Genomic DNA, 20,034 nt, shown 5'->3' with positions numbered 1-20,034 from the left:
ATGGGCTTTTGAATTAAGGTGATAAAAGTGAAAGTAGAAAGAGAAATATTATTTTAAAGTATTTTCCATCGATGTAATGTATGTTAAAAATTTGAACAGTGTGTAAATATATAAAGAAAAAGAACAATTAAAAAATTTCTTACTGTTCAGAGATCCTCATCATTGGTGTTTAGCTCCTTAGTCTGTGAATAAGTGCATATGTAATATGCATACTGTCATGTGGAAGGTGTACTTTTATACACAGTATTGTATAATACCAAGTCCTTCACATCAGGGTACTGAGGATACATTTTGTCAGCCTCATCTGGATGGAAGACAGATGGCTCACTTGACAAGGAGGCTTTAGAGGTTTATTTACAGAGAAGCTGTACAGTTTGCTGTTGTAGAAGCATCAGGGATGTCTGTACACCAGGACTTCTTAGCAGCCAGGCTGTCAATCACTGCTAAGCCTGAAGAGTTAAGGGTGGGTGGGAGTCCTCCTCAAACTTAGAGATAGTGACTGGGATCGGGGCCTGGGGAATGGGATGGCTTTCCTCAGGGCTCACGGCCAGTTTTCAGGGACGGAGCCGGGGAAAAAGATGTCCCATCTTCATTATCCGTTCTTTTACTGGTCTCCTGACGGGACTCCCATTGTCTGAATTCAGCCAGAAGTCAGCAGGAACTGTGGAAAGTCTGGTCTAGGAAAGGCAGGAGTTGTGTGTAGGGCTGATAGAAGGCTGGTACTCAGGCCTGCTGGCTCTGTCCTTACAGCCCTGTATGTCATTCTTGTGTAGACTACTCTCATGAATGCCTTCTTGGTAAATAGTTTGGTGTGTCTTCAGATTTTTGCTAAGAGAAATGCTGTCATAAAATTTCCAAAGTGTTGAGTTCAGCCCAGGGTCTGCTCCCTGCTCTGTTAATTAAACTTTGGAACATTGAAGCTGGCTGGGGAAAATGATTGGATAGAAAACATTGTTCTATTCATTTACTCCCCAGCCTACAAATGAGAAAACAAAAGGTACAATAAACTTTATTTTTATTTTTTGTTATTTATTATATTTGTGTTTTAATTTTACACATCAGCCATGGGTTCCCCTGTCTTCCCCCGTCCCGTGCCCACCTCCACCTTCCCCCCACCCCCTCCCCTCCATTCCCATCTCCTCCAGGGCCAAGACTCCCCTGGGGATTCATTTAAACCTGGTGGATTCAGTACAGGCAGGTCCAGTCCCCTCCTTCCAGGCAGAGCAGTGTCCCTGTGTAGTAAGCCCAAGGTTCCAAACAGCCAGCTCATGCACTAAGGACAGGTCCTGGTCCCTGTCCCACAGCCTGCGTGCCTCCCAAACAGTTCAAGCTAGAAAACAACCTAGATGCCCTTCAACTAAAGAATGGATGAAGAAAATATGGTACATATACACAATGGAGTACTATTCAGCAGAGAAAAACAATGACATCATGAGGTTTGCAGGCAAATAAACTTTATTTTATGTACATCCTTATGTAAAGTCTTAACTCATTCAGTAAATAAATACCTATTATTCCTTAGGTAATGCTGGTGCTGGAAACATGACAATCCAAACCCTGCCCTGAGAAAGCTTGTGTTCTGTGGTAGAGATAAACATAACTAAATGAGTAACTGTGGTGCCATCAAAACACTAGTCAGCATTGTGAAGGAACTCAGCAGAGAGTTATGTTCTAAAGGAGTGGTTCTCAACCTGTGGGTCACAACCCATTCACAGGGTCGCATAGCAGATAGCCTACATATCAGATATTTACATTGTGATTCATAGCAGTATGGAAATTACAGTTATGAAGCAGCAATGAAATAACTTTATGGTTGGGGTCTCCACAACCTGAGGAACTGTATTAAAGGGTCATAGCATTAGGAAGGCTGAGAACCCCTGGTCTAGAATAAAGAAGTGCTAAGAAGAGACCTCTCCAGAGGACACACCTGGATTAGGACAGAAAGGGTGAGAAAGGTTTGTAGCCAGAGATTCTCAGCAGAGGACACAAAATGAATATAGGCCTGAGGACCCCAAAGACCTCAGAGGGTTTGAGAAACAAGGGAGATCAGCATGGCTTGATAGAGTGAGTGTAAAAGTTGGGGGGCAGGTTGGAGATGTACAGAGGGTCAGAGCTGAAAATAAGGAAGTTGAATTTTATTCTGAGTTCATGGTTTCTAAAACAACCAGGACTGTGTAGAAAATCCCTGTCTCAAATAAACAAAAACAAAAGTACCCCTTGGGTGCTCTTTAGAGACAGATGTAGAAGATAAAGCAAAGCAATAGGAGTATTTTGGTAATTCGGGTGTGTGAGAATGATGGACTTAGAGCGGAAGCAGTAATATGGAGTACATTGTACAGTCGCTTGGGTATGAGTTTGAGAAATGAGAGGAAAGGACTCAAGGACCCACCCCTACCCTCCTAAGTGATGGGGTCGCAGGTGATGTCTTCGTTGTTAAATGTGAGCAGCTGAGTGGATAAGCAGGTTGTTCACTGGAAGGAGAATGGGGAAGATATTTACAGAGGGCAAGACAAGAGTGAGGGTTTTGCATGTTGACTTCTGGCAAAAGCATGGGGCAGGCAGACAGACATGTGGTCTGAGGTTCAGAGGCAGTGGGGCTGCAGGTAGAAATGGTTTGGGTGGGTCCTGTGAGATGACAGCATTCAAGAGAAAGGGTGGGTCACTGGAGTTGGCAGCTTGGAGCTCTGTATTGACTTGATGAGCAGCTGGAGGGGAGAGGAGAGCCCAGAAGCCACGCTGGAGTGGGTTTGTTTCATAATAAATGTGTCCACTTCCTGTTTTCAACGTAACAAATAAGAACAAGAAATAAAATTACAGCATCTCCACTCCTCATCTCCAGTGCTGGCCAGTTCTTTGAACACTTTTACAGATGTCCAAACTTGACCTCCAATATTAAATTCGTGATTTCTTCCCTTCACACTTGCTGCTCCTTTCTCCCTCTTCTTCCACCCGCCTCCCCCTTCTTTGGTCCCTCCCAGAAGCACTCAGGGCCTATTGCTTGCTCAGGTGCTGGTTAGCCTTGTCTCCCAGCCTGTCTCTCACCACATTGGATATGCTGTTCTGGCTCCACAGAATACCCAGGGGCCTCCTGCAAAACATAATTGCTGCTCCCCTGCCTGGAACTTTGCCCAGCTAGCCATGTGGGTTTTCCCTCATTCAGTTCAAGCCCCTGTTCACATGTCACTGTCAAGGAAGCCCTCATAGGTCTGAGGCAGAAGGGGAAGTGGTCCAGGGGGCTAGACTTTATGGAGATTTATGTGCAGAGGGAATTCAGTGTGTTTCTAAGTATGGAAAGGGCTTTTGTTGAGGAAAAACTTTCAGCGACAAGATTATAACCCCAGCGGGAAAATCTCAGCTAAGGAAATAGAAATATAGTTGAAAGCTTTCTCAGCCGTGAGTAAGATTTATATCATTCTTAATGAAAACAGTGAATGTGAATTTATTTTTTAAAGTGGTTCTACAGCTTTTGAAGGGATGGGAGAAGAAGAGGGTCCTCAGTGAACTATTTCACCCTATATGCATGAAGCACTTGTGACAAAAAAGCATCATTTGGCTGCCAACATGCAGCAGTGTGTAGGACAGAAGACCAAGTTAGTATTGCTGCAGAGAGCAGGCTATCCAAGTCTGCACCGGACATTAGTGCCAGACAATCTGCTTTGTTCAGTATATGGATTGCAAAGGATTGGGAGTTGGGAAGTGCTAGGACAGCGAGGCTGGGGTTGGGTCTTGTGTCAACAGCTGTTTCTCTCAAGAACAGAAACTTGAGACATGCCAAGGTTAAGATTTACTCTGGAGAGCGTGTGCAGCAAGATTAGTGCAAGGGCTTGTGGGAAGGGCTATAATGGGAGATAGGTCTAAGCTGGATGATAAGGGAAAGAGAACCCAAGAGTTGCTTGATAAATAGAGGGAAAATTAGCAGGATTAGCAGGTTGGAACAGTTGGTAAAATAGTAATATCACTGCAAGGGATCATTAAAGTATGGAGATAAAAACGGCTATGCTTGCAATTCAGGTTAATGCTTTTAATATTTATCAGCACTTTCAAATGTGGATTTTTTTATAGTTTTGAAATAAAACTAACTCAGGAGCGTCTTAGAACAGAAGTCAAAATAATCACTTAAATGAAGTCATTTTAATGTATTCAAACTGTGGTTCTTCTCTCTTTTTTCTTTAAATTATAAGGTATTATGACTCTGTCACCTTTTGATCAAATGAAGACTGCTTCCAATATTGGTGGATTCAACGCAGCCATTAAAAACAGCCCGCCTGCCATGTCTCAGTATATCACTGTGGGGTCCAGCCCATTCACTGGCTTCTTCTATGCTCTAGAGGTACGGGTTTCAGCACGGGGAGAGCCGCTCTTGATTTTTAACTTGCCTAAAAGTTAGATATAGTAACATAGGCTTAGAAAGATTAAGTTTAAAACTCTTAAGTTTTACCTGTAGCTAAAATTAATCACAAGGTTCTTGTAAAATTTTTATACTTAAAGAAATTACTGTGTATAGATGTGTCTGTGTGATGTGTGTGTGAGTCAGAGGACAACTCTTGGACATGTGCTTTTTTCTTCTACCTTGTAGCTGGCTGAGATGAACTTCCAGTTCCTCCGCCCGTCTCCCTGGGAGTGCCGGGCTTGCACATGCACACTGCCGCGTCTGGCATTTCTATGTGGGTTCTGGTGACTGAACTCATCAGGCTTATGCTGCATGTACTTTTACCCACTGTGCCATGTGACCAGTCCAAGTTTCTTCTAAATTATTTAGATTACCTGAAAAGCTCTTAAAATCACAGCAAAGCATTGAGGGTGTACTTGAGTTGATGCACCACTTTGCTTAGCATGCCTGAAGCCTGAGCAATGTATAAGACCTGTAATTCTAGCATTGGGAGAGATGGAGGCAGAAAGATCAGAAATTCAAGGTCATCTGTACTACATAGCACATGTGAAGCTAGTCTGGCCTACATGAGACCTTGTTCCCAGCTCCCCACGATGGTGTGTGTGTGTGTGTGTGTGTGTGTGTGTGTGTGTGTGTGTGTGTGTAAAACAGAAACCCAAGGTAAAACCAATAATTTTTGTTCTCTGAAGCCCTAAGTTTTTTGACAGCTACATTTTGTTTAAATATTGGTGCAGCTGTGGGTTAATTATGTCCACCCACCAGGGATTAGAATAAATGAACTGTGAGACAGAGCAAGCTCCCATTATTATGGATATAAGCTTTGAAAATTGTTTCCTAAGATAGAGAAAAGTTAACCATTACATTTGGCAATACTTCTCACTTAAGAAGTAGCCTTCTCTGGATGGGCTGAACTGTCTTTTTACTGTTATACAAATATATATTCACTAAAAAAGAAAGGGGGAGGGGAGAGCTAGTTGTGTACCGCTGGGAAATCCACAGCACAGCGACAATGCCATCGTCTTATTGGCCTCCTTGGTTTTCATTAAGCTACAGTTTGAAGAGAGAAACCCCAAAGGTTGGTTCTAGGCCAGCATCAGCTCGGCACAACAGAAGTCCTTGCTTCAGGCAGTGTGTTAATTTGCATTGCTGAGGCCAAAATACTTGGGGAGCACCTTGGGCCACTAGCAGATTTTACCTTTAAATCCTAGCTTCACTCAGTCTTGTTGCTGCTACTGAGGCCAATGCCTCCAATAAGAGCCGCTGGTGCCGACTTTGCAACTTGCATTTCTGTAAGTCTCCTGTAGAAGACAAGCTCCGTCTCAGTCTTTCTCTGCGCATGCCTGTTTTGCAGGGAAGCACTCAGCCGCTGCTGTCTCATGTCGCTCTCGCAGTTGCGAGTAAACTGACTTCTGCTCTCTTTAGCGCTGCCAGGTAATGAAGCTGCGTTTTTAAATGGTCTGATTTGGGCTGGCTTGATTGTGCCTAGACTTTGGGAGTCTGCACTCTAAGACCCTTGAACTAGTGTCCCCTAGTTTATTTTACTTACGTGTGTCGTGTGTCCTCTTCCTTCAGCGGGTGGCTTGGGTGGAAAAGCAAGCACGAAGAAGAAACTGGCCAGAAGCAGAAGCCCAAGATGGAGCCAGCCACTCCCCTAGCTGTGAGGCAAGTCTGTGAGCACGTCTCTCTTTCTCTCTGGGTGCTTTGAGCAGCGCTGTTATATTTACACTCACTTGGGCCATAGCTGATTTTCTATGACTTCGGGCTCCTGCGAATTTCAACCAGATCATGAGTTCTGTGATGAGGGTCGCCCTTCAGAACTAGATTTCCTTCTGGTTTTACTCTAGAACATCAAAGTGTATCAGTTTTGTTGTTACTTTAATTTTGGGGAAGAGAGGGCTTGATTTTTGCTTGGCTTTCTTCTTAATTGTCGTATATTACCCAATACAAAATACCACCATGAAAGTAGTACTGCAGCTCCCTTTTTAAAGATGTTCTTCACCTGGAGAAAGCCGACTACTGTTAGTAAAATCAATTTTTTGAGGTTTGTAGATTTATTACTTTCTAAGCAAAGGAAGTTGCTTTTCTCCTGGACAGTCCTGGGACTTCCTTCCCACGAGGCAAGTACCACACTGACCTGTTTCCCATCCTCCCTCGTGCTGTATGTTACAGCACACCTGACTGCAGATGTGACCAAGTGTGTCAAGGTCTTTTTCTGTGTGAGCTCCCTTCCTTTTCATTCCCTGTTTACTTCGGATGCACTGAGAAGTCTCTGTAGAAAGTTCTTGCTTCTGACAGTGGGTTAGTTACTTTTGTGTTAAGGTCAAAATATTTGACAAAAACAGCTTAAAGTAGGAAAAATTCATTTTGGTCCACATTTCCAGAAGGGTTCAGTCCACTGTCATTTGATCCAGTGTTCTTGAGGAGAGTATCATTGCAGTAGAAATGGGGCCAAGGAGAGCCATTAACTTCTTAATTGAGTGCAGAAGGGTGGGATCTAGGGAAAGGCCAGAGCAAGATACGGCTCCCAAGGACACCCCCCAGTGACTCCAGCTTTCAGTTAGGTGTCTCCTCGGATTTTCACCACCTCTCAATGACGCCATCCTATCCTAAATCTGTCAAGGGATGACTCTGTCCAAGGTCAGAGTCCCATTCTCTAGTCATCTGTGGAAACACACTGCAGACACCCTAGAAGTGTGCCTTATTATCTCCTAGGCATCTCTCAGTCCAACCCAAGTTCCTTACCATTCCAGACATCAAGATTAACCATCACAGAAGATGTATTGGTGTCTAGACAAAGAGAACACACTGGGGGACTGAAACAGAAGATGCCTGTGTTGTAGCAGAGCATCCCTACAGCAGAGTTGGTTGTGCTATCTTCTCTGATAAGACTCTTAACTCAAAGAAAGACGGGAAGGATAAAATAGTACTGTGGGAACATTGTTCTTTTAGGTATTTTGTCTTGCAAATGCCAACTATGATGAGTTATCAATCCAGGCAAGGTTTAGTTCTTCATTTGGAAATAGATGTCTATTTTATTTGTGAATTATATTATTCTACATTTCTAGCTTTGGATGTGATTTTAGTTTTATTTATTTATTTATTTATTTATTTATTTACTTACTTACTTACTTACTTACTTACTTACTTACTTACTTACTTACTTACTTACTTACTTATTTTTTAATGATAGATTTGGACTTCCGGATTCTAGACGCCATGGAGAAAGCATATGCCTGTCTCCTTGTAACACCTTGGCAGCAGTCACAGATGATTTTGGCAGAGTTATCTTGTTGGACGTCGCTCGAGGAATTGCAATACGGATGTGGAAAGGTACTTCCCTACAAAAATGGAGGAAAAAGTTGCTTCACTTTTTACCCCAGTAGTTAAGCAACTTTATCATCCTCCACTCTTGGTTAATAACAGTACTCAGAATTCTGTGACTTTTCTTTTTAATATCAATTCAGGTCCACAACACTTGATTGGTAGTTAATTGATACATCGTCAATTAAAGCAGTGGCCTTTTGTTGGGTTTGTTTGGGTTTTATGTTGTTTGTGGTGCTAGGCTTTGCACCCCGAGCCTTGTGCATGTCCCCACTGCACTATACCTCCAACTCACCATAGACACTTTTAACTGTAGTTGATTCTTTTTTCCCACTCTTTGGGGGCCCACTACCTAGCTCCCAAATAAATACACAGAGACTTATCCTTACTAATGAATGCCTGGCCTTAGCTTGGCTCGTTTCTAGCCAGATTTCTTTATCTTAAATTATACCATTTCTCTTTGACTATGCTTTGCCTCTGGGCTTTTTACCTTTCTTTATTCTATATATCTTTCTTTCCTTCTTACGCTGTGGCTGGCTGGCTGGTTAGCCCCTGATGTCCTCCTCTCCTTCTCCTTGCTCTTCCCTAGATTTCTCCTTCTATTTATTCTCTCTGCCCAGCAGCCCCGCCTATTTCTGTCTCCCACCTTGGCCATTCAGCTCTTTATTAGACCAACCAGATGTTTTAGGCACGCAAAGTAACACAGCTTCACAGAGTTAAACAAATGCAGCATGAAAGAATGCCACCCATTTTTGCATCATTATACAGATGTCCCACAGCGTGAACAAAGGTAACACATCTTAACTTAATGCTCCCGACCTTTCTCCTGCACCTACCCAGGTCTGTCTTTGTCGCGTCCTGTCCCTGCAACGCTCCTCACCCTGTAAGGCCGCTGTGTCGCTGACAGTGCTGCCTGAGGCTTGCAGCTGCTTCAGCCACAGTCCTTCCCGTGTGTGTTAGTTCTCAGAGGGCCACCTAGGTAGGCAAGACAGCGGCAGCTCTTAGCATCCCGAGTCCTCTCTGCCGCCTGCCTCCATCTTCTGTCCACCAGGGAGCTTGGGTAGTAGGAGGACGACTTTGTCTTTGCTTATTTTTAGCTAGCCAAACTAATACTCTGCTCAGATCCTTTTTTGTTTTGTTTTGTAAGGGAAGGAATCTTCAAAAGAGAGGAAAGGAAGGGAATGGGAACCAGCAGGGATGGACTCAGGAAGCTTTGGTGATGTCTGGAGTATTTTCTTTTTAAAGAGAAGAGTGATTGGAAGCAAATATACATGATGAAATATTAAAATTTGATGTTTAGGTGACAGGTTGTTACTTTTTTATCTTTCCTGTTTAAGATCTCTAATAATAAAAAGATAATGTACTTCTCTGGCTTGTCCTGATGCCCCCTCCTCCCTAAGTAGTCAGAAGTGCATGAGGAGCTACTGTTGAGCCCAGAAGAATAAACTGACGAGCTGCCTCTTTCTGTCTGCAAGGGTACCGAGACGCCCAGATTGGATGGATTCAAATTGTAGAGGACCTCCATGAAAGAGTACCAGAAAAGGGGGATTTTTCCCCCTTTGGAAATAATCAAGGTCCTAGTCGAGTAGCTCAGTTCCTCGTGATCTATGCTCCACGGAGGGGAATTTTAGAAGTGTGGAACACACAGCAAGGACCAAGGGTGGGAGCTTTCAACGTGGGTAAGCACTGCAGGTAAGCTGCCAGCCCTGCCAGTCACTGGTCACAGACACACAGGGGAGCTGTCCTTAAAGCCTTCACTAAAGCCGTATAGCAGATTGCAGGGCGCTGGAGAACTGCAGAATGCTCTCATGTTTTCCCTGGGAGTGCCTGATGTATAATTGAGGATTCTGTGTTATATAGCAGAGAGATATTACTGAGAATGCCATGGTCTGCTACTGATTTAGTGAGCTGCTCTAGCCATTTGTCTTTTGCTTATGTTGTGAAGACCCCAAAGGAAAAACCCACCAGTTTCCCAGTAATGATGCTAAGCAAGGCATATGCTTTATTTGATGTTGGGCTTCAGATTTGATTGTCTTCATACAGTTTCCTAGGACCTTTGAGGAGAGTAGCCTCCTCCTTCTGAGTTAGTTTTGCCTCAGGTAGCTTTCTGGCATCAGTGTGTGTTTGCCCAGTGCATAGACAGCCCTGAGCAGATGTAGCTGCAGTCAGAGCACCTTGTGGGATTTGACTCCTGCTGCTGATAATCACCCACTGGTATGTGATTGCCTTAGGCTGCTGTACCCTGGCTACAAAATAATGGGCTTAAACAATGTGACAAGTCAGAGTTGGCAGCCTCAGACTTACCAGATCTGTCTTGTTGACCCGGTGTCTGCAAGTGTGAAGACAGTGAACGTGCCTTTCCATCTAGCACTGAGGTAAGAGTTGCTTTGCGTCTGCCTCGAGTTTCCTGTGCACATTTTGCTTAGTTCTTTCCCTTGGGTGTGTTTTGTTTTGTTTGTTTTATAGTTAGTACTTGGTGGTTGTTTTATCACTAGATGATCCCCTTAAAGTTAAATGGGAAGCGAATAAACAAGAGAGGAGTAGAAGGAACACGAATGCATGTCCAGTTGTGTGTGTTATTGTAGTGACAAGAAGAGCGAAAGAGCCAAGGACCTACACCTGGTGAAGAGACTGGCGGCCCTGCTGAGAGCCACGCCTCCTCCCGGGCTGGGTAGGTGACCTCTAGTCAGATCAAGTAATAACAAACGCATGGCATTGTGAGTGCAGCGAGGTACCTGGCTGTTCTCAGCTGTCTCAACCCTCTTCCAGGATGAGATGAGGGGCATGGCATCTTCTGTCAGTGCTCTGAGAGGATGATGTGTGCCTAGGGCAGTGGTCCTCAGCCTTCCTGATGCTGCGACCTGATGACCCCCAACCATAAAATTATTCCTATTGCTACTTCATAACCGTAATTTCGCTCTGTTATGAATCGTAATGTAAATATCTGATATGCACCCCTGTGAAAGGGTCATTCCACCCTTCAAAGGGGTCACAACCCGCAGGTTGAGAACTGCTGATCTTGGAGTTATTAAAACTCTCAGTAAAATGATAATACGAGGGCCCCTGTGCATCCTTTAGAGTGGCGGAGTGCAGAGAGTTCATTTTCTTTCAGAGAAACGTCTTTCTTCAGTAAGTTGAAAATTCCAATCGGACTTTCTCATTGTAGATTCATTTGAAACGGAAATAAAGGAGTTGATACTTGATATTAAGTACCCCGCAACCAAGAGACAAGTAAGTGTGCATAGTAAGTGAACTTTTCTGCCGAGAAACTGATTTATCACTTGATCCTGGAAAAATTTATTTTCATATCCCCATTTAGCAGTGTCTATTGTCTCTCTTTTTAAAAACAACTTAAGTAACATTACCATATATGTGACTACATGTGCTTTATACATGCACACCCATACAGAAATCTGGGATAATGGAAACACAATAGCATAAATACATGTGTGTGGCTATCACCTGAGCAAATAGTCTCTGAAGAGCCCAGCTGTTCCCCTCAGTCCCCACCCATCTCCCATCCCTGAGGAGCTCTGTCTTTTTCTTAGGGATCCTCATTTCTGTGCAGCTCCTCTGAGAAGTCTTGATGTGTTTTCAGCCTTTTTACTGTTGGAAACATGTTGTCTGCTGTGTTCTGTGACTTGTTTTTAGTGTGTTGCTGTGGGTGGCCCATGCCTAATGACACTGCAGCTGCAACCTCCTAATGTGCATGCTCACGTTCACTCTCCTGCCCTTGAACCGTTCAGGCTGCTTCTGGTTTCTCAGTGACACCATGCTGCGTGTGTTTCCTGACACATGCTGCAGGTTTGTCCTGAATTTACACAGAGTGGGACTGCTAGGCTGTTCCCTCAGCTCTGTCAGCAGACAGCCGATTGCCTCTCCTAACCGCACTTTACTGCTGAGTCCTGTGCACCACGGTCTCAGCATGTCACGTGTTCCGGCTCATTGTTGAACATCAGCTTTGACTTTACCAACCTGGAAGGCTCAGGCCCGTAAAACCTTCCCCACTTTTCAACGCCCCGTCCTTGTCCCTTGTTTGCTGAGGCAGCTCCCAGGACTCAGGGAGTTCTTGTTTGTATGTTGAAGCAGATGTTATAGAGAACGCTGACAATTAGCTAGGTGCCCAGGGCGGTGCTTGTGGAGAAGGGGTGTGGCCTCCCTGTCTCCTGCAGGAGCCTCCGCGTGTTATAAAGCTTCAGCGTGATTTGAAGTTCTAAAACCTCTATCCTTGCAAGAGTTTATGGAGGTTTCATTACTGAGGCATGATTGATTGCATCACTGACTATTATTGGTCAACTTATTCTTAAGTGCTTCTCCTCCCCAGAGGTTACGAGTCAGTCTAAAAATTATAATTCTCTAATCTCCTGGATGGTTACCATGGTAACTAGCCCCATCTTGAGACTGTGCTGGAGAATACCTCACTGAAACAGAAGGTATTTGTGTTCTCTCCCATGGAGCTACCTACACAGGTGTCAGGAGTTCTGTGTCAGGAATCTGGGGGCAAACACTAAATGTTACAGCAGAACATTTTCCCAGCTTCTCTGTCTGCAGACGTTTAGCATACCTGTTCAAGGAGTGGGGGCCAAGACCAGTCATTAGAACAGATTCTTCTATCATCTGTCACTCAGGAAATTACTGTTAGAAATTAGAGGTGCTGGATCCCAGGGACCACGGACAGAGACAGGGACACACGTGTGCATATTATTACTTCACTACATATGTGGGAGAAATTGGTGAGGAGTGATTTATGTTGGAGTCATTAAAAAATACTTTTTTGTTTTATTATAGAGCAAGAAAGTCTCTGTGATTTTTATTTCACTTTTCCATTCCACTGACTGCTAATTGGCTTTCATTTTCCTCAGAACAAATGTCTCAGTTATTGAGCATGACATTGTGATGACAAAGTAGCCATCTGAGAGAATTTAGTGAATGGAGTAGAGAAAGACATAACCTACAAGTTCTCTCTCTGATGCCGTCATTGCCCTTACCATCCATCACAGAGCAGCAGGGCTGGGATGGCAGGGCACAAGTTGTCTTACGAAGGATTCTCTTTCTCTCTCACCAAATCATACACAAAAGTGTGGATTTTATTTAAAATGCTAGAAAAGTCAAAATGTCTGTTGCCTTTCAACACTAGAGGAAAGGCAGAGTTCAGTAAAGACTGTAGGAGACTGAATCCAGTGATGGGAAGAAAGTATGCTCGCCCACCAGCCTGCCTTGTTGGTGGGCCGGAAGAGGATTACATTTATCCTGGGTTCTGGTCTCCTTGGTCACTTTCTCTCTACACTGTGGATAGTCACCTCATAATAGGACTGGGTAGTTTTGTGAGTCACCTTCTGTGCCTGTTCACCCCCGCAAACATAGAAATCATTGTGTTATGAGACTGATGTTTATCTTTAGTCTACTTTATTTATTTTTGGACTGGTCTCACTTTGTAGCTCTGGCTTACATAGAACTGACAGAGATCGGCCTGCCTCTGCCTTCTGGAGTGCTGGAGTCCTACGCCCTACCACAGGCAGCATAGAGTTAGGGGTTTTAAACTGTGTGTCTCATCAGCTAAAGTCCAATTTAATATGCTAATACGAAAAGGTAAATATGAACTTTAATTGTCCTGACTCATTGATGTCTCCCCTGGCCGCTACCTCAGGTATGATGAGTTTTTAAAACCTGTAAATTAAAGATGTTTAAACATCCAGATGGAGTGAGAGTGGGGGGGTAGAGTAGATACTGTGTCTAGCTAGCCGTGCAGAAATGGCAGCCTGCATGTGCATATGCAGCAAGTGGGGATGGACTTATCAGCTTTTATGACTGGCATGCCAGTAACCTGCTTCTCCTTCATTCCTGGGAGAGGCCAATTCAGACTTTCTGTTGGAGAACAACTGTCCTCTCCATGCTGCGTGGCATTCTGCGACAGCATTTGCCCCTAATGGTTTCATTCTCAGTCTGGACATAGGATTGGTTACATACTGCATTCGCTATAACCTGAATTCTCGGGTGTGGGGATTGCAAAGATATAGGTATATGTATAAAATAAAAGCAAAATTGTTGCCATATAATCACTAGAATTACTCTATTTCTTCTAGGCTCTGGAAAGTGTTTTGGCCAGTGAACGTTTATCATTTTCCTGCCTTAGAAATGTTACTCAGACTTTAATGGACACTTTAAAAAATCAAGGTAATAGATACTGTTATGGTTTCACTTCAGATTATGTATTTCTTTGTGGGACCTATGATGCCACATGTTAATGTAGAGATGACTGGTAGATGATAGACAGGTAGGGGAATGGGCAGGTAGACGTAAAATAGGGTACTTACCCCATACACTTACTACCTGGGAGCTTTAACAGATTTCGTATCTAACATTCACATGTAATTTTCATCTGAACTGTCTCAGTATATTAACTGTTATTAGGAAGTTTTTTGTTCCCATTTCACTATTGTGAGGGAATATGTCGGTGGAGAATGATGAGAAGCAGCCACAAAGAGGATGCCTATGTTGTATCCCCTCCCTCCATGGCTTAGGGAACTTTTTGGAAAAGGGACAGAAAGTTCGTAAGAACCAAAGGTTCGGTGGGGAGTGAAAGGGAGACTGGAGGGAAGTCTTGGACATAACAGAACCACTGCACTCCTGAAGTCACAGCAGCTGTTGCCTGCACACAGCCTGTCAGCAGCCAGTCCATGGCCCTGCATTGAGGGCAGTGGGGATCCCAAACCCGCACCCCTTCATGAGCAGCCATTGACAGTGGATGGCTTCTGGAGGTGGGAGCCAATTTTCACTTGGGGTTTGGGCTCCTATTAGGTCAAACACACTCTAGTGTGCACATCCTTGAGTATATGGGAAGCAGAAATTGGACTCAATGAGTTATTTAAGGGGAAAAAAGACATACCATACTTATAAAGCTCCCATCCCTCAAAAGTGTTCATAAAATATCAAAGTTTAATGTGAAGCACCACAGCTTCAATTCTGAATACCTCCTATAGACTTTGTGTCTGGTTAATTTTGATGTGTGATATTTTTATTTATTTGCAAATCTTTTGATAATAAAATTTCTAAAATTAAAAAAGTGGACATGAAGTTGGGAAGGGATGGAGGTGAATATGCTTAAAATATATTATATGGTGTATCAAATTCCTAAATAATTAACAAAAGTAATGTTTTAAATATTAAAAATAAAACTGTGAACTAAGAAATTAACAATATAAAAAATTTTAAAGAATGATGAGAAGATATTATTTTGACAGAGTTGCAGAACATTGTGAAAGCCTTTAGGATGAGGGTGATGAGCTGATGATATGAAAACCCAAGCAGGGCTGGGGATCATGGTGCATGTCTTTAATCTCAGCTGTTGGGAAGCACAGGTAGATGGGTCTCTGAGTTCAAAGCCCAGCCTGGTTACATAGGAGACCCAGTCTTATAAACAAACAACAACAAAACCCAAACAGGTTCTCTTACTGTCTTTGGCTTTTGCTTTGCCTTCTAGGAAAAGAGAAATTTCTACTGAAGTAATAATTTCTGATTGTGGTAATGATCAATTTATCTTTTGAAGTGGTGTTCTGTTCATGACCTTCTGCACAGGCTCACCCTTTTCTCTTATGGACAGAGGAGGGAGTTCCAGAGACTGAACTTTGGGTCTGGGTTTTGTTTGTTTAAATTTGTCTGAAAAGAATCATATTGGAAGCTGTGTATTGTAACTCCATATTCTACTCAGCTGAGCTTGCAAAATAAATGGTTTCAAATTCCCAGTATCAGTTAAGTTATAGTGTACAGTAGATTGAATCCATCTACTTGTGACTTTTTCCTAACAGTAATATATAAAGTTAGATTTATATTTAATTACATTTATGCTTAATCATATTTAGGCTAGGCTACAATGGCTTTAAAAAAACAACTTCATATTAAGTTCCTTTAGGACATAAAGCATCTAAATTTGAGGTTGCTTTTATTCTTGACATTTTCAGTAGATATAGAGAGCTGGCTCTTGGTAAACAGTAGCCTTCTTAGAACTGACACCTTAGGGGAAACAGCTCATTTAAAGGTATACCATGCTCATAAAGTTCCACATCCCTTGAAAGTATTAATAAAAGATTTGACATTATGTAGAGAATAAGCCAGATAACAAAACCAAAACTAAAAATCAAATCATAGTTTCAAGTTATATTGATAAATGGGAATCATAAAAATTCTTAAGAGTTTTGTATGGTCTTTTATTATAGCTGTGAGAACATAATATTGTTTCTTGTTACTCTGTCTTAAAAAAACGTTCTTCAATTTTTCCACTTCTGCATTTTTAGAGACTATATATTTGTTTTACATTAGCAAGGAATATTTAAATTATAATGCACAAACATTAATCTTGAACAAAATAAAACTAATTATTGGAGGATATTAGTGGAATTCTACTTTAGGTCTTTTTACCAGGCTGTCTTGAAGATACATCCATCACAATCCATAATTGATTGAGCAATTATGATCAAACATCATTGTCTTTGCCCCTCTTGATAGTAAGCAGAGCCAGGCAGCCTTACATCCATACCTCTTCCGGTGAGCACAGCAAGTGCATCACACTGGGATGAAGCTGAGTGTTTCCAGAGACTTCTTTAAGTAGAAGTGCCACAGGCTGAGCGGTGGTGGCAGTGCACTTTAATCCCAGCTCTTGGGAAGCAGAGGCAGGTGGATCTCTGAGGTCGAGGCCAGCCTGGTCTACAGAGAGTTATAGGGTAGCCAGGACTGCACAGAGAAACCCTGCCTCAAAAAATCACACACACACACAGTACCACTCAAAAAACTCTTATTCTTGCTCTATACCCCTTACTAGGAAATGTGATTTCACTTAAGAGACAAAGATAATGGGAAAATTATCTTTGCTCTCCAAATCTATGCTGGGTTAAGTATATCAGTCTTTAACCCATTAAGGAATTACATGTTTAAGAGATTATGAACGTCTTTTTATGAGTCTGCTAACGATGTCTCATACGTTTCCCTCCGCCTTCTAGAGCTCGAGTCTGTCGATGAAGGACTGCTGCAGTTCTGTGCCAGTAAACTGAAGTTACTGCAGCTTTATGAAGCTGTCAGCCAGCTGAATTCTCTGCATTCTCCCTCAGATACACCGTTCTCTGATAATGTGAGTAACCACAAATATTAGTATTATGCACAATAATCCCATTGAGTGTTTTTAGTTCTTAAAGTTTTTGAGTAAAACAGTAGAAAACTAAAGATTTGGTGGGTTTTTTTTTATTGTTTTTAAGAATTTAACAGTATATTTTCTTTATCAGGTCTCCTTTCTATCCCTTATTGCTTTATATTACTAAATCTATATTTTGTAAAAATACAAAGATATCATATCTCATTGTTAATTCATCTTTACTGATCTAGACTCCTTAGATTTTCTTGACACATTTTTTAAGGTCACTTAAATTTTCTTAGACACTGACCGATTCGTGTGAAGAGATACCAATGACCCAAAGAGCTCTTATAAAAGAAAGTCTTTAATTAGGGGCTGTTTACCGTTTCAGAGGGTAGTCCATCTTTATCATGACGGACAGCATGCAGGCAGGTAGGCATGGGGCTGATCCACAGACAGAGAGGGAGGCGAGGCCATGCTGGGCTTTAGGAACCTCAAAGCCCACCTCCAGTGACACACCTACTCCAACAAGGCTGCACTTGCTAGTCCTCCCCAACAGTCCACCAACTGAAAACTAAGAATTCAAATATGTGAGCCTCTGTTGGCCATTCTCATTCAGACCGCCACAGGTAACTTTCATTGTTTTGGTTTTCGAGACAGGGTTTCTCTGTGTAGCTTTGCACCTGTCCTGGAACTCACTTGGCAGCCCAGGCTGGCCTTGAACTCACTGAGATCCGCCTGGCTCTGCCTCCTGAGTGTTGGGATTAAAGGCTTGCGCCACCACCGCCCGGCTCACAGGTAACTTTTTAAAATATATTTTGAAAAACTTTACAATAAAAATACTTTCAATTTTCTGATGTGACAAAACTGTTATTTTTTTCTTCTCCTTTCATGTTATTATTACTGTTTGTACGCCTGTGTGGTGTAGCCCTGCCTTAGCGTCTGTGGTGGTCAGAGGACAGCCGTCTGGAGTTGTTTCTCCATCCTCCACATTCCAGAGACTGAATGCAGACCATCAGGCTTACGTAGCAAGCACTTTCACTTGCTGGGCTGTCTCACTGGCCAAGTTCTAAAGAAACTATAAAAAAGATCTGCCAAGCTGGATGGTGCACACCTTTAATTCCAGCTCTTGGGAGGCAGAGATAGGTAGATCTTTGAGTTCAAGGCCAACCTAGTTTACAGAGCGAGTTCCAGGACAACCAAGGCTACACAGAGAAACCCTGTCTTAAAACCAAAAAATAATAATAATAATAAAGCCAATAAATAAATAAATAAAAATAGAAAGATTCTACCAAACAAGAGGTCAGTTTTTCTGCATTGTTAGTAAATTAATGCTGCTTGCTCCTTTGTGAATTATGCACTGGAATACAGTTCTAAAATAGTCTCTCTCAGATCCAAGTTTTACAGACAACTAACTGTACTAAATGTTGTCTTGCTTGTGTAAACATCAAGTAGTTGTAACAGTCCCCGTCAGTCTGTATGTAGTGCAGTAACTGCTCTAGGAAATGCATTCAGAATTTCCCTGAGTGGAAATTAGAGGTAGAATGTCTTCCTTCCTTTCAGATAACTGTTCCCTAGTGTGGGTTGCCCAGCCCAGAAGCCCGTCTTCTGCTTATCCAAGGCAGGTTTATTAAAATGATTTTAGTGATTTGCCAAGTTACCAGTAATACTTGTTTAAAAATTAAGTTAAGGTTACATATACAACCATATAAATAATTTTAAACTGAAAAATGAAAGAATACATTCTGATATCTGATATTTTAGACTTCAACACTTTAGTAATACATTCATGGTGGTATTCTCTCATTACCAGTAAACATTATGAAATGAGCTCTTCAGGATCAGGCTGTCTACTTCAGTAATTGCAAACATCAGGAAAGTGTGAGTTGATGGAGATTTACAGGAAGAATTGCCTGTGTAGTTTTAGGTTCTTCTCATCAAGAGCAAATGCTCTTACATGTGCCTGGTGAAAATGAATAGCCAGGCATGGTGTTACTCTCCTGGGGTCTCAGCTACTTGGAAGGCTGAGAGAGGATGGCAAGTCCAGAAATAAAGGCAGCATAATTATACACCATCTCAAAAAGACAAAAGCAAAACAAAATTGAATGTGTACAATTGTGGTTTTAATTGTGTAGCACTGAGCAAAAGGCTTTCCTTGCTATGACAGATTTACAGGGTTTTCAAAAAAAAAAAAAAGATAACATCAGGCAGCGTGTCTTCATATGTCCTGTGTGAAATGGCTTGAAAGGCAGGCAGGTTCTAGCTGAGGCTTGACATCTTTGTATCCCTGGTTGTGAGCAGATGCAGTGTGGGTTGTGTTCATGGTGTACTATTCATGTGGCATAGAGACAGGCAGCCACATGTGTCTAGTTTTCTTGGAAAGCAAAGTTACGCTCCCATACTGTGTGATTGTTTTCTATTATGTAATACATATTTGTTAGGGTCCTAACTTTTAGAAGAGTATATAGTACTCTAAAGAACCTTCCTAAAATGGCAGTGTTAGTAGTAAATAGTTTTTTAAGGTTAGTTTACTTATATAACACCCTATTCATGAGCTGTCATTCAAAACTAACATTTTAAACAGTACAATACCTCTGTTATATTTCATACGAATTTTTAAAGCCACCATTGCTCAACAGCCTTGAATCTCACCTCCAATAAGGGGCTAGAGCTTGTGGCAATTCATAGAGACAAGGCCTACTCTTACTCTTGAAGGACTTGGCTGTGTTGCTAAGGCTGGACGATAAGGAACTCGTGAAGCTCCGGGCCTTGTTAGAGAAGTACAAGCAAGAAAACACCAAGAGCACTGTCCGGTTTTCTGAGGATAGAGACGGAGTGCTGCCTGTCAAGATCTTCCTTGAATATCTAGAGTATGAGAAGGATGCACTCAGCATAAAGAAGATAAGCGAAGAGGAGTATGTGGCTCTCGGTAGGTGACATCCTGGAATCTGCTCCAAATACCCTCCCTCTTCTACAGACGTCCTGGTGCAAGGATACAGCAACTCAGTATCTGCTTGTGTTTGAAATTCAACATGCATGTGTTTGGTCAATGATGTATTCTGGGTGTCCACACACCGTGTCACACAAGTTTAATAAGCTTCTACTATGGAAGTGTTGGGGCTGAAGAGATGGCTCATTCAGTGAAGTGACTGCCATGCAAACATGTGGTCCATAGTTTGAAATCACAGCACCTGTGCAAACG

General features: G+C 42.4%; 1 protein-coding gene and 1 non-coding gene across 3 annotated transcripts in view; both read left to right on the top strand.

Annotated features, from left to right (window-relative positions):
• Positions 1-20,034, top strand: part of Rab3gap2 (RAB3 GTPase activating non-catalytic protein subunit 2) — an 86,266-nt gene that overhangs the window by 35,891 nt on the left and 30,341 nt on the right. For both annotated transcript variants that reach the window (XM_036201881.1, XM_036201880.1), the window contains exons 10-20: positions 4,182-4,330; positions 5,742-5,821; positions 5,963-6,052; positions 7,581-7,720; positions 9,187-9,403; positions 9,943-10,086; positions 10,297-10,382; positions 10,878-10,942; positions 13,795-13,885; positions 16,705-16,832; positions 19,548-19,761. In XM_036201881.1, the coding sequence (XP_036057774.1) occupies positions 4,182-4,330; positions 5,742-5,821; positions 5,963-6,052; positions 7,581-7,720; positions 9,187-9,403; positions 9,943-10,086; positions 10,297-10,382; positions 10,878-10,942; positions 13,795-13,885; positions 16,705-16,832; positions 19,548-19,761 (1,404 nt within the window). The remainder of the gene's footprint in view (positions 1-4,181; positions 4,331-5,741; positions 5,822-5,962; positions 6,053-7,580; positions 7,721-9,186; positions 9,404-9,942; positions 10,087-10,296; positions 10,383-10,877; positions 10,943-13,794; positions 13,886-16,704; positions 16,833-19,547; positions 19,762-20,034) is intronic.
• Positions 853-984, top strand: LOC118593569. Its single transcript, XR_004946246.1, has one exon. It is a non-coding gene; the product is annotated as a small nucleolar RNA SNORA36 family (small nucleolar RNA).

This window comes from Onychomys torridus, chromosome 11, assembly GCF_903995425.1.
Source record: "Onychomys torridus chromosome 11, mOncTor1.1, whole genome shotgun sequence".
Classification (NCBI taxonomy): Eukaryota; Metazoa; Chordata; class Mammalia; order Rodentia; family Cricetidae; genus Onychomys; species Onychomys torridus.
Note: the sequence above shows the minus strand (reverse complement) of the source record. Positions and strands in the feature narration are given on the sequence as shown.